At 38.9% G+C, this 17,234-nt stretch overlaps 1 protein-coding gene across 1 annotated transcript in view; it reads right to left on the bottom strand.

The window, feature by feature from the left end:
* ITPR2 (inositol 1,4,5-trisphosphate receptor type 2) overlaps positions 1-17,234 on the bottom strand; it is a 485,801-nt gene that overhangs the window by 267,297 nt on the left and 201,270 nt on the right. The window contains exons 27-29 of the mRNA XM_080811707.1: positions 4,263-4,352; positions 4,020-4,145; positions 407-529 (exon numbers count right to left, since the gene is read on the bottom strand). Coding sequence (XP_080667833.1) covers positions 407-529; positions 4,020-4,145; positions 4,263-4,352 — 339 coding nt within the window. The remainder of the gene's footprint in view (positions 1-406; positions 530-4,019; positions 4,146-4,262; positions 4,353-17,234) is intronic.

Raw genomic sequence — 17,234 nt, 5'->3', positions numbered from 1 at the left:
TCATAAAGGTCAACGTGTTGGCGACGGGATTCTTGAGATTAATTATCTGTTACTCAAAGTTAGCTCTTCCCTAGTATCCCCTGACACATTTTACAGAGTTTTCGGTATTTCTCTCACTCATGGCACTGCCATTGTTATTGGTTCTACCACATTTTTCCCTAATGCTAAACTATATACATATAAAGGAAATGGCCACTTGCAGGTAAAATTCATGTAGTATTTCCAGTTTCTATGAATGTTTCCTTAATGAAAAAAAAAAAACCAAAACAGATTCACTTTTAGGGAGAAAACCCCTATAAGGAAAAAATAAGCTGGTGAAGACTAATAAAATACCATTCATCAATGCTGCTAAAATGAATTAGATGGACACTTTACTATCAATATTAGAAGCCACTAAAGTACTTACACCGGGAGTTAAAAACAAATTCAGATGTTTATGAAGGAGAACTTGGTTCTGTGGATTTCCCCGGCAGAAATTCTGCAGGAAAGTGTGGGCCAGATTCATCACTTCGTTCATCTTTTCATCATTCTATAAGTGAAAGAGTAGTGATGAAACAAATAAACCATAATACCAAGTATTATGAAAAAGAATTTTCTTTCCCTCATGGACTCTTTTCCTCTCTGCTACTGGGTTATGCTCCTCCTAGGTGCCCTTTCTGTTTCTACACCTCCCCCGTGCCCCCATAATCCCCGCTCTTACCATCAACCCCCCACCGTCTTCTAGATGTTTCTCACTTTCTCTTTATTTTTCCTTCAATTACCTGTTCTGCTCCACTCTCTCAACCCCTCTTCGTTTCAGTCTCTCTCTTTCTTCCCAGCCTCTCTGCTTGCCCACTACATTCTCCCATCTGCCCACGGCTGCATCTTCCTCCCCACCTCTGTGTCCAGTCTTGGTGCCCATAGCTCACCTGTCCTGCCTTTCTCTCTCTCTCTCTCTGTCCCCTCAGTCTCTCTGTTCCCTCCCTTTTCTGCTTCACCCCTGTCCCTCTCATCCCTCCCGTCTCTGGGACTTGCTCTCTTTCCCAGTATTTCTATGCATCTGAATCTTCCTGTTTCTTGTTTTCTCCTCTTTCCCTACCTTCTAGATCTTCCTCCTTCTCAAACTCTTCCCTTCCTGCTGCTTTTCCCAGAGTCCATCATCCCTCATCCTCTTGCCTTGTCCCTAGTCTCTTTCTTCTCTCCGCTCACTTTTCCTCTATTCCCGCCCCTCTGTAAATTTCTCTCCCTCTCTCTCTCTATATATATATACACATATGTATGTGTGTGTGTATATATATATATATATGTATTTCTGACCTCATCTCAAGCCTCCCCTCCTCCCACCTTCACCCTTTGCTATTTTTATTTTTTATTATGTTCAATTAGCCAACATATAGTACATCATTAGTTTTTGATGCAGTGTTCAACAATTCATTAGTTGTGTATAACACCCGGTGCTCCTCACAACACGTGCCCTCCTTAATACCCATCCTTTTGCTATTTATCTCATCTATTTCCACCTCTTGGTTTTACCTTTCCTCTTTGCTTTCTGATCTCCTCTATCCCTCGAACTTTTGGGGCCCCCCTCTTTCTGAACACATGTACTCCTAAGTTGCTTTCCTTATTCACTGTCATTTTCCAAAATCCCGTAACACTATCATTCACTTATAGGAATCTCAACAAGAAATTCCAAGTTTCAAAATTCAAAAAGAATGCAAACTTCTCTCCTTAATAGTAGTCTTTCAACAGTATTACTGAAACCATCTAAATTTTTTCTGGGTAGTTGATTATCCAATTTGTCATGTAGTCAGTGTCAGAGATACAAAATGGACTCACGTTTTGAGTAGTAGTTTTAATAAATAACTTAATGTTTTCTGTTTTTTTCTAAGAGTCTATAGTTTATGTCATCTATAACTAAACAAACAGCCCAAGATCATTAATAGACCCATTTCCTCATATATAAAATAGGGATGACTTAACCAGATGAGTAAATGAGACCAAAAATTTCTTTTCTGACCTAAAAATAGGAAATTTTAATTCAAAATCTACTAACACTTTCCTTTATTTGTGTAATGCAGGGATGGTTCAAAGACATCAAAGAGACTTCAGCCACAGGAATACCCAATTCCCACTGAAAAACTGGCCAACACAGAAGAACATAGGACCAGTGTCATTGTATTTGACATTTCTTTGAAACTCTCCTCTTACTATTTTTTTTAAGATTTTATTTACTTATTTGACAGAGAGAGATCACAAGTAGGCAGAGAGGCAGGCAGAGAGTGAGGAGGAAGCAGGCTCCCCACTGAGCAGAAAGCCCAATTCGGGACTCGATCCCAAGACCCCAAGATCATGACCGGAGCCGAAGGCAGAGGCTTAACCCACTGAGCCACACAGGTGCCCTCTCCTTTTATTCTTTTGTTTGTTTGTTTCTGCACCACCCAGTTATTAAAACTGAGCAAATCTATAAACATAATGTAGTAGTAAAATACTGAGCACCAAGTTTTATTATTAGAAGAAGGGACTCGATCACGTGTACAATGCCCATGTTACAATATCAAAGGTGAAATAATGTGGATAATAAATACTGAGGATTTAATACCTTTTGTTGTCTTTCAATAATTCTTTTATTGCATTCTGTGCCATAGAATGAATTATGCCACCTAAGGAAGGGTAGAACTGAGTTTACGTGTTAAAAAGTAAGCTGAATTGGGGAACAACCCCACTGGAGGAGTGTAAGTCCAGGTGGGGAGAACATCTGTACCAGGAGAGGCCTGGCAGGGCAGGTAGCACCTGGGAGATAAGGAGGGCACCCACCCTGGGGCTGTCAGAGCCTGAGTGAGGAGCAGAGTGTGTCCCTATGGAGAAGGGCCCACTGCAGTGATGGAAGATTAGGAAGATTAACTATTTACAGTATTAACAAATGAGTAACTATTTCAACACACACATATGGTCCCCGGCTTTGTCTATTTAGTGGGCCTAGAAGGATAAAACCCCAAAAGCAATACATACACTTAGCTCTCAGAACTTTGCTTTTACACGTCATTCTCCCCCAAAACAGAACTGGAACCACTTAAAGAAATGGCTGATTCCAGAGTTGGAACCAAAAAAGAAAGAAAGAAAGAAAGAAAGAAAGAAAGAAAGAAAAAGAAAGAAAGAAATTCAAGGTGATCCTGGAACATCTTCATGTGTGAAAAACAAGGAACTACTCAAGAATGATGCACATGTTAGAGGACAGAGAAGCTAGCTCAAAGGGGAGCCATGGGGCAGACTGGGGAGCATCTGAGAATCAAAAAGCTAATCAGAGACACCTAGCATAACCTAGGGAATAAAATGAGCACCCATAATTTACACAGATTAAAATAAATAAGTGAATAAATAGATTGAAAGTTTGATGACGAAGGGGATATTTACTCAGTTTCAAAGAAGCCCTCCACAAAATACTCATTAATTACCAAGGGAAAATGAGTCCTTCACCGTGGAGAATCCTGGCAGACACCACCTTAATCAAGTGATCAAAATAAACACCATCAGGAATGGGACCGAAATCAAAATCGGGTGCCTCCCGATGGGAAGAACTGATCCTCACTTCAGTTACGTTCCCGCCAAAGATGCATAACTGAGTCTAATCACAAGGCAACATTCACTGGCTCAAATGAAGCAACAGTCTTCCAAAGTGTCAATTTCCTAAGAGTTCCAGCAAGAGGAGATGAAGAGACATGACAATGAAACAGCAGCTGTTTCTGAAGTGAACCATTTTGTCAAAAAGGACACAGTTGAGATGATGAGAGAAATGTGACCAGCGCCTGAGGATTAAATGACCGTCAAGTGTCATGCTCTTTCCTGATCTGGAAGCTTGACATGTGGTTGTGCAGAAAGAAGAGCGTCCTTTCTGTACGAACCACACAATAAAGGGCTCAGGGCTGATCAGCTTGGTGACTTACTTAGAAATCGTTCAGGGAAAAAATTCTTGTACCTTTACTATGTATTTGAGATCATATCAAAAAAAAATTTTTTTTCAAAAGAAGTAACTAAGCACTAACCTTTTCATAGGGTATCTTCAGAAGATCCAACACCACCGAATGAGCTCCCATATTTTTCAGTAATCGTTGATGCTGATTCCGACACTTTTTATTCTGGACACAGAGTTTACTCAGTCTAATCAAAATCTTTAAAAAGAAGAAAAGCATTAAATATAAGGAATATAACATTAAATGTAATACACAAACAAAAGTCACTAGCCACACAAATACAACCCCGTGTGTAAATATTTGACATGGGCTGACCTCCTTTACAATCCAGTAGTTATTGCTCTTATTGCTGTCAATCTGAGGTTTCCTTGTTCCATCCTGCACTGGACTTAAAATGCTTGAGTCCTAAAATAAACACAAGTATGTATTTTTATCCCATGCATAGCTTTGTAAACAATTTATTTTGTAATAAATAATAAATGTTTGATAATTACTTTGTAATTTGTGATTCAACTTAAATGTTTCCTTCTTTTTTTTAATATTTTATTTATCTATTTGACAGATAGAGATCACAAGTAGGCAGGCTCCCTGCTGAGCAGAGAGTCCAATTTGAGGCTCGATCCCAGGACCCTGAGATCATGACCTAAGCCAAAGGCAGAGGCTCAACCTACTGAGCCATCCAGGTGCCCCTAAATGTTTCCTTTGTACTTTTTTATCCCATAAAAAGTTCCTTGGCTTGAGGGAGTCGGGCAAATTACCATTTTCCAATAACAACCAAATTACAAGATAGATGGTTTTACTAATAATTAATGAGTTAAGTAAAAAAGGAAAAGTTATTATACATAACATTAGCAGTGTATTTCCCTATGCTAAATATACCAGACATATCATTGTTTTATAGAGCTGACAGGAGAAGGAACAGTAAAAGTCCAGGGGATAAAATAAGTAATTTGGGGGCACTTGCATGGCTCAGTGGGTTAAAGCCTCTGCCTTCGGCTCAGGTCATGATCTCAGGGTCCTGGGATCGAGCCCCACATTGGGCTCTCTGCTCAGTGGGCAGCCTGCCTCCTCCTCTCTCTCTCTGCCTGCCTCTCTGCCTACTTACAATCTCTGTCTGTCAAATAAATGAATAAAATCTTTAAAAAAAAAAGAAAAAAGAAGTAATTTTATCATCAGGGTTAAACTATAGGGGGAGGAAAGGTGAAGAAGCATATCATAACAGCTGAAAAAAACATTTCAGGGATGGAATGTAAGAACAGTTTAACCCAAGAATTCTCCGCCAGGTTACCATGACATCCTTAAGAGTCATGACTTGGGACCAGCCAAGCATGTACAGAACCATGAAAATGAAGAAAGGAAAATAAAATATAAATTAAAAATAATATTTTAAATAACTAAATTGATAAAGCTTATTAAGAGGTCCTGAAATGCCAACAATATTTCACTGTAACAACCATTATCTGTAGCAGTACAATAAAAAACAAATACAGAGAGTGACATATTTTAAATATCAACTCTTATAATTACTAAATAAAAACAAAACACATTGGAAATAATTTAATGCATGAGCATTTATTAAGACTTAATACATGCCTGGTACTAGACAAAGGTGAGTGGATCTAAAAGAAATAGGATATGTGGTCATTTCCACAAGAAAATTACAGTCTAAGAAAATAAAGATTTGAACTGAGCAGAATTACCATTCAGAGAGAGAAAGGGAGAATAGCTCTAGCTTTAGACAGCTTTATGAAGAGGTCAAGTAGAAGCCAATGTCTTGAAAGATGAAAACCATTTATTTATTTAAATATGAGAGACAGGAGGAGGGATGGGGGCACTTGTTAGGTAAAGAAGTCACTTTAGCCAAAGGTCCTGCAGAAAGAGCACATATTATAGTGTATAGAGAATGGTAAGAAGGGCCAGAGCATGTTGCAAGAGAGAGCACGAAGCAGAGTCGGACCTCATTGCTCTCCTGATTTAAAACATGTACAAAATAGCACTGGGATGAATGTTAAGTCCAGCTTGAGTCAAAAACACCCTGAACTCCTGACTATATTGATGGTATTGGGTTCTCACAGTTAAAGGGGACCCCAATCTAAGCTCAGGGAAAAGTAACAAAAACATGCAAATCCAATCAATGTAATTTCAATTGTCCCAAGCTGTTTCTATGACAAATCACAAAGTTAAATCAAACCAAGAAAAAGGAAAAAAAAAAACAAAACTACCCATGCTAGTCAAAGAATTCTGAGTAGAGAATTCAAGGACTCTCCAAGTAGGACAGTGGGCTGACCAGTGCTGACCCATCACCACTCCTTAGTAAGCTTTGTATTTGTCTTTGCTTCTGTTCCAGGCAAATACTGGACCCAAGATAGAAGCCTCCAATCCCAATGCAACCTTAGCAAATAACCTCTCCTACCAATTTACAGAGCAAATGAACATTTCCTGCAAATTCAAGTACCATCCACAAACTTACCTCCCCTGCTGTGTTTCAGAGGGAAAAAAACCAAAAAACAAAAAAACTTTTGATTAATGGATTTTTCAAATTCCACCTCCTCTGCCTCCTCTCCCTGCTTCATCTCTATTTCCTACGCATGAGTAGTTTCTGCTGCCTACTGATTCTTTCTCCTCTTTAAGAATATGGCTAAGTTGAGGTTAACCAAGCATTTTTCAGTGATATTGCCCATCCTTGGAAGGAGTCATGCATCTCAGCTTATGGCCCCACTAGATTTCTCAAAAGAATACTCTGTACCACAGTGTATTAAAATTGATTTATGTGCCAATGACTCATAATCACCAAAACTTCCTTTAGCATCGGATTCTGTAGTTCGCTATCATTTTCTTTAAGCTCCACTCTCTTTGTTTTATCGTGCCATTGACAGTCTTCAAAACTACTCTACCTTTCTGACCACCTTGTCTCTTTCACTCAACAGAAATGGAACTGTGAAAAGTAAAGACCATAAATGCTGAAAACATTCCTAATGTTACTATGGGAGTCCAGGGTTGTGTCGTCTATCCACCCTAGCAAATGCTAGGAGGGAAAGGAAAACAGTCCAACCTCCACAGCAGGTAAATAAAAGAGAAAAAGGAATGTGAGAGACTGCCTGTGAGAAAACAAACACTAAGTGAATCCTAGAAAGTTGTAGAAGAAAATGTAAGCTACATATCTAAGAGAAGCCAGTGCAGTAGAGGAAGGAGCCCAAGTTCTGAGACAAATGGAAACTATTTAGATGGAAAAAGACAGCGGGTTGGAGGATGAGTTTCTATGTGATGACAAAAATTATTGATGAGAAGTAGAAATTGCAAAAGCTAGAAATATAATGAAATTTCCTTTTTCTGATCACAAAGGTGGCGGTTGAAATTTAAAAAGGCCATGTTCATTTTTTTTCTGGAGGAAAAGAAATATTAAAGAAAACCAAGTTTGTACTACAAACCAGGATTAAGATATGACCAAGTCTAAAGATTGACAAAGCTCCTACAATGGAAAGGAGATGTTTCTTGATATATGTCACCTTTAAAAAAAATCAGTTGAAAACACAGGCAAAGCTTTGGCAGATATATTTAAGTCTATTTTTCAAACAATGACATGAAGAAAAAGCAACTGTCTTGTTTTAAGAAAAGTCATCTTGGGCAAAATGTACTACATTACAAAAAGCTATGCTCTCTAGGTCAGCCCAGGGGAAGATACAGACAATGCTAAATTCCGTAAGTATGGGAATTATGAAGAATAATTATTTTAATTTAATATTGCCAGCAGTCAACAAAAGGAGGCAGCACTGGAGAATTCAATAAGCCGCCCCATTCAATTTCAGAAAATAATTCAATGTAATTAAACGGAACAAAAATATTAACCCACAGAACATCTGGATGATTCCAAAGCAGATCAGGGGAATTTAAGAAAAATGTAAACTATGTAATTACAGTTAGGTTTCCTTTTCTTATTTTGATGCCAAAATACTCTAAGTAAAGGTATTCCAAAAGCTTTCCTCCAGAAAGGGCAGAAAGTGACTATATTTTTTATATTCTATGTCACTTTGATCTTAGGTCAGTGGCCAAATCTACAAAGCCCTGCCTTCATTTTAATGTTGAAATATTATTAAGGAACAAAATGCAGAAGTATAACTTATGCAGAATTCCAGAGCTGAGTAGACTCAGAAAAAAATGCATAGCACTGGGGCGCCTGGGTGGCTCAGTGGGTTAAGGCCTCTGCCTTCGGCTCAGGTCATGATCTCAGGGTCCTGGGATCGAGCCCCACATCGGCTCTCTGCTTGGTGGGGAGCCTGCTTCCCCCTCTCTCTCTGCCTGCCTCTCTGCCTACTTGTGATCTCTGCCTGTCAAATAAATAAATAAATAAATAAATCTTTTAAAAAAATGCATAACACTGAGAATGGTGCCATGCAGGTAGTAGGATACACCTGAATTATCCTTTTGATAACTGTGATGAAGAACAAATATGGCGCTCCAAAAGTATTTGCACTTTATTATAATTATTTCCTGTCATCTGGTAGAATTGGAACTTATTTCTTCTAATGGAATATGGGAAGCCATTAGTTCAGTGATTTCATAGAGGCAGCTAGATTTTTAATTGCATAGCATCAACTGTGACATAAACCAGTAGGTTCAGAAACCATATAGCAAGAATAGTCTAGAAGGGTCTAGATATTTCTAGGAGAGTCTAGAAATTGGATGGGTAGCAGAGTTCTAGGCAGAGACTCAAAGAGTGAATACCTAAACAAATACCGGTTCTAAATATAGCTACCCCAAATTTACTTTGAGTCAGTCAAGCAAACATTTATAGCAATAGCAAAAATCATATAGGGAAGTGATATTGTATGAGCTATATGGTGAACTAAATATTGGCACCAATTAATGGGAATCTGGCTCCTTAATTTCAACAAGGGCCATTTTCAACAAGGGCCATCATGCTTATTAAAAAAAGAAGAAGAAGGAAAAGGACTTTCTAAATTCTAGGATGTAGAACTGCCTGCATCCACAGCTGCATGATTAAAATAGCTCTGTGCATGTCTTCTCTTTGTTCCCACCCCAGTGAAGTTAAAAGATGTCCTTCCTCAGCAATGTTGTCAAGTCAGCAAATCTGCAAGGCATTCTGCTCTCCATCTCTGTCCCTTGCCTTTTCTTCCTGTAACCATTATTTAACTCAGTTAGTGGCATCACTTACTAACCACCATTCTCCCAACTTCGGATGTCAAATCCCTTCCTTTCCCCTTCCCACCTTCTTCCAAAACATGGAAGAAAATCCAATAATCAGTCTTTTTTATTTGATGCCCCGATCAGATTATAATTTAGTTGAAGCTCTTCATAACAAATGTCACCTCCTTCAGACAACTGAATGATAACCTCACTGTGGAATGATATATTTTTTTCCTCTCTCCCATTTAAGAGTCACATCACATCCCAGTCATGTAGGAAGATACCTAGAGGGTCGCAGACCCCTAAAATCACCCTAAATCTACTTATCTGACCTTGCACGTAATTTGGACAACTATGGGGTCATGGTTGACAGTTTCTGCTTCCCAGATGGCATCTAAGGCTGCTTGAAGACTTGGCCCAAGATCCACACTGTGCAGAAGAGGTGTCCACCATTAACAGCGATTAACTTCCCTCACACTTCCCTCAGCTCAAGCCCAAATAGTTTCCCTTCTAGAGGGTAAAAAAATATTCCTAACCTGACCCTAAACCTATTTTCCTTTCCCTTTGTCCCAAGACAAATACAATATTGGTATTTTCTGACCCACTTGACATCATTTTAATTAGTATTTGATGATGTTTAACCGGGTGTCCTAGAAAACATCCCAAATCTCCTCAGCCATCTATATCGCTGATAAATAAGGTACCAAAAAAGGGTATGTGTCCCTAGATTGCATTAGAGGAATATTAGGAAAACAGGAATATATTGATGATGGGAATGTTTGATGTAAACTCAAAGTTGTTTTCATAAAAATGCAACAGGAACCCATTATAGTACAGCAATGTCTAATACTTTTTATAATACTTTATTTATATAATATGATATATATAATACTTTTATGTAATCCTCACCAATATTATATAAAACATAGAAAGGATAGGCAAGCCTCTAGTCAGCAGGGTAACACAGAATAACAAAGCACCGTACAGGAAATGAAAACAGCAATATAATAGAGCCCTTAGAGACTATGTCCACTACCCAATATGTTAGGCGAAAGAAGCTTCCCCACTCACAATCATATCACAACACTCCCTGAGACAGCTGTGAGAAGGGGGCGGTCCATACAGAATGTAAGAGAAAGCCACCAGCACCTTCTTTCAGACTCCCTCTTTAGCAAGCAATCACTACAGAAACGTTGACGCCTGGTCTAACAATATCTGCGCACTCTGATGTAACTGAATCAACTTCTAGAATTTTCTTTTAAGTCACCTGCTGAGGAAAAGAAACCATGATAGGAACTTAGAACCCTCACTAACAATTTACATTAGGTTGAGAACAAATGGCAAAGTGAAGAAAAAAAAATTTAGTGAGACAGTAACTGTTCTTGGAAACAAGAAGAGAAATACTAAGTTTATACTAAAACAGCATTAATTTTAAATGGAAGCCCAAAGGACAAGAAGGGAAAAGATTATCACAGTGGAAGTAATTTAAAGAAACAAATTCAGGAGATACAAGCATTACATTTAAGAATTTGCATGACAACCAAATAGAATGAGGATGTGTAAAAGTAGAATTTGGCTCAACACCAACAATTAGTTTTCGGAAGTATGTCTTGTGAAAGGACTTATTTTTCTGACACTCATCTATAGCAATCACCTCCTGCAGCATTCGCTCAGAGGCAAAGGGCAGGGATATGTGACATTATATAAACAAATGAAATAAATATACAATGAAGCCTAGGGCAAAAAAAAATTTTTAAATGGAGATAAGAAAATAAATTTCAGAAAAGGAAAATTCGGGGAAGCATGCTCCAAAATTAATGGATAAAAATTCTTCATGCAATGACCACAGTGTTCCTCATTGATCAGGTCACGTAGGAAGATTCTGCCTAAAGCACATGGATTCCATCTAAACCAAGCCATGAAGCTTAGACATTCTACCAGTTGCTTTTGTCAAGAGTTAGTCAATCATAAGTTTTGCTAAAGAAACAAAATTTTCCTTGCTGTGCAGAATCAAAGTACTAACACTTAGAAAAGCAGTTTTCTTTGCAGATATCCTTCTAGAGGGATCTGCCTTCTTGCTTGCTTGCTTTATCAAAGGAAAGAGATCAGAAGTGGTGGGCAAAGAGTGGAAACCAGTTTTTGCTCTTAAAGAATCATAGCATGGGGCACCTGTGTGGCTCAGTCATAAGTGTCCGACTCTTGGTTTTAGCTCAGGTCATGATGTCAGGGTCATGGGATGGAGCCCATGTCAGGCTCCATGCTGGGCATGGAACCTGCTTAAGATTCTCTCTCTCTCTGTCCCTTCCTCCCTGCTCTAGCATTCTCTCAAAAATTTAAAAAAAAATATATAAAACATTTTTAAAAGAATAATAGCATATTGAGGTAACAAAAATCATGAGACAAGGAAGGTGCATCTTGAGAGAAATAGAGAAAAAGCAATGGAGGGGAGGGAAGCAAAGAAATGGAGGGAGAGAAGAAAGGAAGGGATTAAATTCATTCTCTCACCAAGATAAGTCTGCAGAAAATCCAAATGCCTATGAGGAAAGTTAATGCTAAGACAACAAGAAACCTCAATAATGAGAGTATATCATTCCCAGTGAAATGCAAACAGTCAAGAAATCTTCAAGGACTTATAAGTTTGTTTAAAGTAATCACAGAGATAAAGTGAGGAATCACGTCTCTCACGCCACGTGGCTCCTTCGGTGGTTGCCACACTCTCAGGCTGACTCCACAGCACCACTTAGCATAGATCAAGGATAGGTTCATTGGGAAAGGCAGAAACTACAAGCCAAGCACCAGCAAGAGAAGGCAAGTGTCCCCCCATCCTTCCATCCTTCCACAGTAGGTGCTGGGTGCTCTGCCAAACACCAGTATGGGTCTAGATTTCTGAGTAACTGCTCCTATCCCCTCCTATCGCCACCTTGTAGTCACTTCTGATGGGGAAAGTGTGAGAACAACCTACCAACAAAGGTACACACAAACTTCTTGGGCACTACGCTGTGGATTCAGGTGCCCATCGTTTATAGGAATTTATCAAGGACACACCTAGGGAGCCCACAGAAATTGGACAGCTCCTGCTGAGGAACGGAAGCCACAGATCCCATTAGAAGCCAACCTGGTGTACAGCCTCTCAGAAGAGAAGACACTGCCTCCCACATTCCCCATGCTGACCCCACAGACAGTCCAGCCAGCTTACTGTCTGCACAACCAAGAGTAAGCTCCCAGGGACATTTTTCAGTTAATTCTGTTCCTTACATTGCAAATCCATGAAAACAACACCATCACCACCAACAACAACAAAATGAAGCTGAGGGGGCAGATATGAATCTAGAATGCATGCATGTGAAAAAGAACCAAGCAGAAACCCTGAAAACAAAAAAATAAATAAATAAATAAATAAAAATAGTCCCTGAGGTAAAAACTAGATAGACATCTCAAACATTAGACTCTAGATCAGTGACACATTCAGTAAGCTTTTTTTTTTTTTTTAAAGATTATTTGTTTATTTATTTGACAGAGATAGAGATCACAAGTAGGCAGGGAGGCAGGCAGAGAGAGAGGGAGAAGCAGGCTCCCCGCTGAGCAGAAAGCCCAATGCAGGGCTGGATCCCAGGACCCTGAGATCATGACCTGAGCCGAAGGCAGAGGCTTAACCCACTGAGCCACCCAGGAGCCCCTTCAGTAAGCTTTTTTTAATAAGAAGCAGGCAAATACAGGTGGGTAAATAAATATAGAGATATAGACCTACCGATACAGAAGCACCACTGTTGTGAAGAAAAATTAACAACCAGAATAAATAACATGAGCAGGAACTTCTCTTAGGAGCGCGATGATGCCCAAGTGACCTGCTTCTCAGCCCTTAATGGATACATGGATGAACGTGAAGGGCAATCCTGACTTAGCCCATTCAGATATGATTTTCTGAGTTAGTCCTTCCTTCCTATAGTTAGAATTCAACACCTATTTGAATGTGATGAATTAATAATACCACAGATATTGTCAACTTGTTATACCCCAGCCTTTAATGTTTCAACAAGGGTGGTATAGTTTTTTAATGCCCTGGAAGGTAAGTTTAATAAAAGAAAATATTATCATATACAATAGGTAGTAAGGCTCATAGATGCTAGGGAGGCAATGGGCTTACCAGATGACCAAATTCATCCTATCCTCCTCCATACATACACACATATGTACATATATATACGTATATATGATCAACTATAGTGATAGGATAATTTTGGATCATATGGTGAGATTGTTAGTCTTAGTAAACAACAGATTGCCCATTCCCATTTATGCCCAGAGTAAAGAGAACAGACCACTGAGGAAACAAAACAAAACAAAAACTTTATCTTATAGGAAAAATTTTTTTATTACTAAGATGAAGAGTCACATTTTTAAAAATCACATTAATGTTATCTGGTCTTCTGATATCTAAGCAGGCACAAAGTTAGACCATTATGATCTGTTTTAAAACAATGCTAATTACTCTGTGTTTAGAGCCTTTGTAAAGATTTCCTAAACAACAAAGGATTATTATCTGTACTGGCCTGCTAGAGTGTTGCTGCCCACTACTGGCTGTTGCCATTGACATTGTGACAGATTTCATCCTGTTTACAATACGTTGTCACTGTCTATGGCAGTTGGTCCACTGCAAACCGTAGATTACTTGGCCGTGTACAAGTTAGCAACTTTGTAGCTTCTCACCTTTTTCTCTTTATATTAAGCTATTATAAGTGTACCATTCTCCAGGCCTCCCAATCTACCCATTGTGTATATTTCTACGGCTGCCACCCTAGTGGATGCATGGATAACCTCACACCTCCGTTTAAGCAAGAGGCCCCTAGCTGGTCCCCACCTTTAATCTCTTGATCTGCCAGACTATATTTTCTAAGATAGTATATTCACCTCCCAACCCAAGAGTTGTCAGAGGCTCCCAATTTCCAGATACTTCAAATACAAATCACATCTTCTTGGTGAACTCCAATTATCTTTTTATTATTCTTGAATAGATTAGCTAACTAAATCCTCCTGACCCTTCAGAATAGTGAAGCCTTCTCCAAGTGCTCCAGCCCACCCCGACTCCTCCCTCATCTCACCACAACTCAGTATTTCATTAGACATTCTGGCATATTGTTTTCTACATGTTCATTCTTTGAGGGCAAGAGCCATATCTTGAACATTAGATCTGATTACAGGTATCAAAAGGGAATAGGAAGGGAAGTGGGAAGTTCAGGTGTGTACAAAGCCTTACATAGGCATGGTGGTAAAGGAACCAAAATCATACTTTGCACAGAATGTTCAAAAGAAGGATTTTGCTCTAGAGAGACACACAGCAATCAAACAGAGGTGGTTTAGCTATGGTCTACATTGTCTCAAACCTAGTGTCAGTAAACAGACATTAAAAGGATAAATATATGGGCTCAAAATAAGGAAAAGTCTCTAAGAGTTTATTCTTTTAAAGATTTTATTTATTTATTTTTGCCAGAAGGAAAGAGAATGAGAGAGCAGTGGGTGGGGGCAGAGAGAGAAACAGACTCCCCACTAAGCAAGGAGCCCAATGGGGGACTCAATCCCAGGACCCTGGGATCATCACCTGAACCAAAGGCAGATGCTTAACCAACTGAGCCACCCAGGTGCCCCAAGTTTCTAAGAGTTTAAAGAAAACTTAAGAACTGTCAAATATGACAAAATTGAATTGCAGAGAAACCCCTCCAAGTTTATAGCATCTAAGAGTGATAGATAAAATCTTTCAAATGTTCCTTTTTAGTTAAAAAAAATCCTTTTTTAGTAAAGAAAAAGAAGTAAGTGGAGGCCAGAAACATAAAGATTCACCAAGATTCACCAAAATTTCCAAGCAGTAGTCAAGCACTAGATTCAAGCAGGGCCGACCTGGAGGGCATCCATCCATATCTGATAACATGGATACTGAGTTTGAATAAGTTCCACACACACACAATGCAAAGGAAACAAAGCCTAGGTCCCAAGCAAGACAGAGAGCTGATTAGAGACTCTGCCTGAGACCCAGGAATCCTTAGAGGAGATGCCCAGAAAAAGATGTGGCCCACAGAAGAACAAAGGGCTACCCAGCTTAGCTTTAGCTTGGTCAAAGCCAAAAAAAGGGAGAATTCTCCTGAGTGCCCATAGGACAAGACTACTTTCACTTAAGATTTGGGACTAGAATTCCCACTAATAAAGGGGCCTCAAAAGTCCCAAGCCAAAAACATTATTTAATACGGTTACAAAAAATATAGCAACCCAAAGTGCCTCACAGAAGCAAGCGAAATTTTCTCTGGATTAAACATAATGCTCAGGGACGCCTGAGTGGCTCAGTTGGTTGAGCGTCTGCCTTCGGCTCAGGTCATGATCCCAGCATCCTGGGATCGAGTCCCACATCGGGCTCCTTGCTCGGCAGGGAGCCTGCTTCTCCCTCTGCCTCTGCCTACCACTCTGTCTGCCTGTGCTCGCTCGCTCTCTCTAACAAATAAATAAATTAAAAAAAAAATGCTCAGAGGAATTACACATATAAAGTTACAAAGAATCTAAGTTCATAATACTTTTTTTAATTAGTAAATATCTAAGTAAACACATTCCCATAGACCCCTGCAAAGAGTGGCAAACTTAAAAGTGCAAATGGCCCTCCTATTACAAAACAGCTACATCCTAGATAAAGAACCTATCTTAAGTACATTCCTGGGCTCACAGAAAACAAAGGAGGACTCCAAAACCCCACCTTCCATCTACCAAAAAAAAAAAAAAAAAAAAGTAAGCTGAAACCAAATCAGAACTCTAAGCTTCAAGGCAATGTGATAAGGTTTTCTGAAGCTAAATGCCAGTACTGACAACAGATGAAGTCTGTTCTAATCTAGTGTCAAATTCAGGGAGCTAACCCTGAGACTCCTGCATTCACACAGATAGAGGAGAAGAAAGCATCATGGTCTCAGGTTAGCAGTGACCCCTGGCAATAGGCCAAGGTCATCACAAATACTCAAAAGGAAAACATGCCCAATTTCAACCCCATGTCCTAAGTCAAAAAACTAAGAGTCCAAAACCAACAGTTGAATATTTATAGCAGCATTATTCGTAATGGGCCCAAACTGGAAGCAATGAAGATGTCCTTCAGCAGGTGAATGGGTAAACTATTGTACATCTAACAATGGGGTGTTATTCAGTGATACAAAGAAAGGAGTTAGCAAGTTACAAAAGGACACACAAGAACCTAAAATGTGTATTGCAAAATGAAAGAAGCCAGTCTGCAAAAATTATATAAACATTAAAGCATACAACATTCTGGAGAAGGCAAAACTATAGAGACAGTAAAAAGACTAACAGTTGCCAGGACTCGGGGTTCACAAGGGAAGGACACAGAGGTGGAGCACAGAGGATTCTTAGGGCAGTGAAACTATGCTGTATGGTACTGTACATGACTTACACAAAACCCACAGAATTGTACAACACAAACAACGAAACCTAAAGTAAATTATGGACTTTAGTTAATAGTAATGTATCAATATTGGCTTATCGATTGTAACAAATGCACTGCATTAATGCAAGATGTTGATAATATGAAAATGGGGAGAGTATACAGGAATTTGTTGCACCTGGTGTACAATTTATTTCTAAAAATAAAGTCTATTAAAAAAAGGTATGAGCTCATAATCAAAGATGATCAAATATTTAAGGCATCAGCAACATGAGAATTCATAAAGAATTCCCAAGTACTTCTGATCCTGGCATTATTATACACAGTCTCTACAATAGCCATACGGAATTACAAAAATTGACAAGCCACAAAAGGTGATCAAAAAAATGACCAGAAAGATTGCTTTAAAAATCAAATTGCAGGTATGAAAAAATATAATGACTGAAATTAAAAAGTCAGAAGGTAAACTGCAGATAAGACAAATTTAAGGGAGACACATTTGAGTCTAAAGAAATTATTCAAATTTAGCACAAAGTCCCAGGTATGGAAAATATAAAAAGGAAATTAACAGATATTGAGGCAATAATAAGTTTTAACAAACAATGAGTTTCAGAATTTAAAGCACCACTATGCCACACACAGCAAACTTCTCAACAGCAGTCCAGAAGCCTGAAGACCTGAAATATTATCATCAGAAGTGGGAGAAAATACTTTTCAAC

This window comes from Martes martes (assembly GCF_963455335.1).
Source record: "Martes martes genome assembly, chromosome: 8".
Taxonomy (NCBI): domain Eukaryota; kingdom Metazoa; phylum Chordata; class Mammalia; order Carnivora; family Mustelidae; genus Martes; species Martes martes.
This window is presented reverse-complemented; position numbering and strand designations above follow the sequence as displayed.